This window comes from Colobus angolensis, unplaced genomic scaffold (assembly GCF_000951035.1).
Source record: "Colobus angolensis palliatus isolate OR3802 unplaced genomic scaffold, Cang.pa_1.0 Scaffold315, whole genome shotgun sequence".
In the NCBI taxonomy this organism is placed as follows: Eukaryota; Metazoa; Chordata; class Mammalia; order Primates; family Cercopithecidae; genus Colobus; species Colobus angolensis.
Window position 1 is genome coordinate 258,200 of NW_012116433.1, and position 5,019 is coordinate 263,218.

At 47.4% G+C, this 5,019-nt stretch overlaps 1 protein-coding gene across 1 annotated transcript in view; it reads left to right on the forward strand.

Annotated features, from left to right (window-relative positions):
• Positions 1 to 1,758: 1,758 nt before the first annotated feature.
• Positions 1,759 to 5,019, forward strand: part of AXDND1 (axonemal dynein light chain domain containing 1) — a 192,144-nt gene continuing 188,883 nt past the window's right edge. Inside the window, exons 1-3 of the mRNA XM_011951123.1 lie at positions 1,759 to 2,022; positions 2,426 to 2,625; positions 4,831 to 5,003. Of these exons, the coding sequence (XP_011806513.1) occupies positions 2,532 to 2,625; positions 4,831 to 5,003 (267 nt within the window). The 5' untranslated portion in view covers positions 1,759 to 2,022; positions 2,426 to 2,531. The remainder of the gene's footprint in view (positions 2,023 to 2,425; positions 2,626 to 4,830; positions 5,004 to 5,019) is intronic.

Below are 5,019 nucleotides of genomic sequence, written 5' to 3' on the forward strand. Positions count from 1 at the left end.
TTCTGTCAACACAAAAGAGAACTGTCCAACCGATTTTCATGTTTGTCCAGGCACTGTACTTGGTGCTAAGGAATATGGTTATTGAATAAGATAGTTTCCTCCCCGTCTGGAAGCAACTAGACGCTGGGCTTCTCCAGGCTGTTCATTATTTGGCACTAAATCTCTGCCTTAATATGAAATGATGCCACGGCCGGGCGCAGTGGCTCATGCCTGTAATCCCAGCACTTTGGGAGGCCGAGGCGGATGGATCACCTGAGGTCGGGAGTTCGAGACCAGCCTGACCAACGTGGAGAAACCTCATCTCTGCTAAAAATACAAAATTAGCCGGGTGTGGTGGCACATGCCTGTAAATCCCAGCTACTAGGGAGGCTAAGGCAGGAGAATCGCTTGAACCTGGGAGGCGGAGGTTGCGGTGAGCCAAGATCGCTCCATTGCACTCCAGCCTGTGCAACAAGAGTGAAACTCCGTCCTAAAAAAAAAAAAGTGAAACGATTCCTCACCGAACCGAGCCTCAGTTCACTGCGAAGGCGCTGATGTTATTCTTTCTTTTTTTTTTGAGACGGAGTCTCGTTCTGTTGCCCAGGCTGGAGTGCAGTGGCGCCAGCTCGGCTCACTGCAACCCCTGCCTCCCGGGTTCAAGCAATTTTCCTGCCTCAGCCTCCTGAGTAGCTGGGATTACAGGCGCGTGCCACGACTCTTGGCTAATTTTTGTATTTTTAGTAGAGACGGGGTTTCACCATGTTGGTCAGTCTGATCTCGAACTCCTGACCTCGTGATCCACCCGCCTCGGCCTACCAAAGTGCTGGGATTACAGGCCTACCAAAGTGCTGGGATTACAGGCGCCACCGCGCCAGGCCGCTGATGGTATTCTTCCCTGAGGGCAGGTTTTTACGCCAGAAGCCCGACAATTATACCTGAGCTGGTTCCACCTAACCTCAATCCTCCTTCCCGGCCCCAAGGCGGTGAAAAATCTGGGCCCAGGAGACCTTCCTTGTGCTCTGAAGGGAGGCGTTTAAGGGTCCAGGAAGTTAAGGTTTCGGAAGACAGGACCGAAATGTAAAGCACCGAACGGCTTACCCAATAAGGGACCCAGAGTTTCTTACTATCCAACATACCCCCTGAGTCTGGCTTTTAGAAAAATATGCAAAGCGTCCCGGTGCAGGGGCTCACACCTATGCACTTTGAGAAGCCGAGGCGGGCGCATCACAAGGTTAGGAGTTTGAGACCAGCCTGGTCAACATGGTGAAACCCCGTCTCTACTAAAAATACAAAAATTAGCCGGGCATGGCGGCGCGCGCCTGTAGTCCCTCGGGAGGCTGAGGCAGGAGACTCGCTTGAACCTGGGAGGCGGAGGTTGCAGTGAGCCGAGATCGCACCACTGCACTCCAGCCTGGGCGACAGAGCGAGACTCCGTCTCAAAACAAAACAAAAACACAAAATTAGCCGCGCATGGTGGCGTCTGCCTGTAGTCCCAGTTACTTGGGAGGCTGAGGCAGGAGAATTGCTTGAACCCAGGAGGTGGAGGTTGCAGTGAGTGGCGCCATTGAACTCCAGCCTGGGCGACAAGAGCGAAACTCCGTCTTAGGAAAAAGGAAGGAAGGCAGGAAAGAAGGAAGGAAAAAGAACGAGAAAAATATGCAAAGCAACATAAAAGAGACCTAGAAGGATGGAAACAACTCTTAGAAGACCCTTGCTTAACCCGCGTGCATCACGGGCTACAGGTGTCGACCCCTCGGGCTAACCCCCGCCGGCGCCTGCGCACTGGCCTGGCCCTCAGCAGGAAGCCCCGGGGTGAGACAGTTTAGGATTCCGTGACAACGGCCGGATTAAACGTTTTTCTTCTCCTTTGCTACTGAACCTATGCTGTCATTTAGAAGACAAGAAACTCCGAGAGGCTGTAGGGATTGTTTTAGCTGTCTGCCTCCTCCACCGGCACCGCTGAAGGCAGCCCCTATTGAGGGCGCTAAACCTCGGGGTCCTGGGTTTCTATGACTACAAACAGGCGTTCCAGCAAAGGAGGTAGTGACCGGATGCTGGTACGCAATGTGTGGGTAGGATAGCGGGTGTCCCTTTCCAGTCATTTTTAACCAAGAAACAGTGCGAGGCCTGCCCAACTCCCGAGTTTGTGGAACTGGCGCGCGAGAACGCTGCCTGTGGGGAAGGTCGGGGTCCCCAGCCGAGCCGTCTGCAGCGAGTGTCGCCCACCAGCGGTGCCGGCTGTCTGCGGGGTCCGCCGAGCGGGTCTTTCCTGCCTTGCTCCCTGACCCTGACCTGACGGTTCACTGAGGCCTCTTAGTCGCGACAGATAACCCCAGAACATAGAGGTCGCCCTGAAGAAGAAAAACCATGCTAGATGAATTCTAAACTGCGATCTGAACCTGAGTACTCAATGGGTGTCTTTTTTTCTTTTTTCCTCTCCCTGCAGGATTATGTGGCAGCCTGCAAGTCCCAGTGCGGCGCTGATTTGTGTCTAAATTAGCTTTCCGGAGTACTATTTCAAATTACTAAAGAGATAGGAGGCATTGTTTATTATGTCTCTCCCGAAAACGCCCTCCACCCCGCTAAACTTTGCATCAACGTCTGAGAGCAAAAAGTTAGTGTCTGTAGCCAAGGAAGGGACGAGAGGTAAACTTCGATGATTCTGAAGTCATAAACAGCCATGGCCGTAAGACTGAAATCACCTTCCATTCAACAGTTTTTTAAATCTGATACTCAGAATACCTTGACTGGCTACATTTTTCTAACACGCTTGCTTAAATAAAGCAAGAAGTCATTCGTTTTACAGTATTTTGAGTCAGAGTCCTGTTTCACTACTCCATCTAAATACTGTTTATAACTTTTTTCAAATGTTGATTTATATATGGTTTTAAATTCGCCCTATTTTAAATATCAATAGGTTCCTGGTCTTTGGCTTTAAGGAACTTTGAAAAAGTAATAGTGAGGTTAGGCGCGGTAGCTCATGCCTGTCATCCCAGCACTTTGGGAGGCCGAGGTGGGCGGATCACTTGAGGTCAGGAGTTTGAGACCAGCCTGGACAATATGATGAAACCCCGTCATTACTAGAAATACCATAATTAGCCCAGCATGGTGGCTCTCACCTGTAGTCCCAGCTTACTCCGGAGGCTGAGGCAGGAGAATCGCTTGAACCCAGGAGGTGAGGTTGCAGTGAGTCATGATCGTGCCCTTGCATTCCAGTCCGGGAGACAGAGCAAGACTCCATCTCAAAATAAATAAATAGGCCGGGCGCGGTGGCTCACACCTGTAATCCCATTTGGGAGGCCGAGGCTGGCGGATTACGAGGTCAAGAGTTTGAGACCATCCTGGCCAACATGGTGAAACTCTTGTTTAGTAAAAATATAAAAATTAGCTGGGCTTGGTGGTGCGCGCCTGTAGAGCTACTCGGGAGGCTGAGGCAGGAGAGAATCACTTGAACCCGGGAGGCGGAGGTTGCAGTGCGCCGAGATTGCACCACTGCACTCCAGCCTGGAGACAGAAGGAGACTCCGTCTCAAATTACGAGATCAGGAGTTCGAGACCAGCCTGAACAACATGGTGAAACCCTGTCTCTACTAAAAATACAAAAATTAGCCAGGTGTGGTGGTACGTGCCTGTAATCCCAGCTACTTGGGAGGCTGATGCAGGAGAATTGTTTGAACCCGGGAGGCAGAGGTTGCAGTGAGCCAAGATCTTGCCACTGCACTCCAGCCTGGACAACAGAGTCACTCAGTCTCAAATAAATAAATAAATAAAACAATAAAAAGCAATAGCAGAGATAAGAGAAACGCAATTTAATACAACGTGCCAATTTGTATTAGCTTTTAGTAATTTTTGTAAATTAGAGTAATTCCTTAAGATTTTCATTGATATGCGGATCTGTACTAGAGTCAGCTAGTGTTATCCTTACCCCCTGTTCTGTTAAAGCTTTTCCCATCTCACCTGCCCCTTGTACTAAAGCCCCAAGCCCCACCCAGCTTTTTTTTTTTTTTCTGTTTCTTTTGATCTCAAGCTCTTGGGAGATTTGGTAATGTAAACCCTAACAACTTTTGACAGTAATCAAAGCATGATACCTCCTTATAGAAATAAATGTAAACCATACCATGTTAGGGGCATAGATTAAGAATAATAAAAAACTCTACCTGACTTCATAGGAGGGCTTTTCCTATATATAAGCCCAACTACCTGCCTGTGTTACTCCCCTGCCCTAGTCAAGCAGGGTAGAACATTCTTTTTATAGTTCCCATTCCACAGATTTGTCAGCTCAGATTGTTCCACTCTCATTTGCAACAATCCCAGTTCCATTTTTACTTTGAAGCCCAACCCAGACCCTTTCCACTCTATAAATGCCTGGATTTAATGCAATTATTCTCACCTTTGAATTCATGTAAGAAAAAAATTACTAAATAATTTAACAGCTTGCGGGGAGAGATTTGTGATTTTAATATGAAAGGGAAGATAGACATTCATTCCTATCTTCTTAAGGCTCTTAAGTTATCTGAGAGTTATCAGATAACAGAGCTCAGTTATCTGAGCAAGTGAAATGAGTTTAGTTTTCAACTTTGAATTGAGAATCATGCAGGTTCATCTTAGTACCTGAGTTTTTGAAACTGTGTTTGATGTAATGTGAGTAGGGTAGGCAAGATGAGTGTTATTTTCCTTGACTAGATGATGTTCACTGTTTTAAATATTATTTGTTACTATCCTTATCAAATAGAAGCAATGTTTCTCCCTGTTAGAAACAAATAGATGGGATTGATGAGGCAGTCTGAGAAGCTCCATCTAGCTTAAAAAATATATATATAGTAAGAACTTTTCTTTTCCACTACTTACTTAGGACTTCCTGAGCTAAAGGAGAAAAAAAACATGGTGGATCGTTCAAAACCCCTTCCTACTTCCCTTCTGAATGAGTTCATTCCTAAAGAAGTTCTTCTTTCTCTGACCTATGCGGCCAATGCTGGTCCTTGTCCTGAAAACTTACTGCCTCCTAAGAAAATGAAAACCCCGAAGGTTTGTATGTACATAT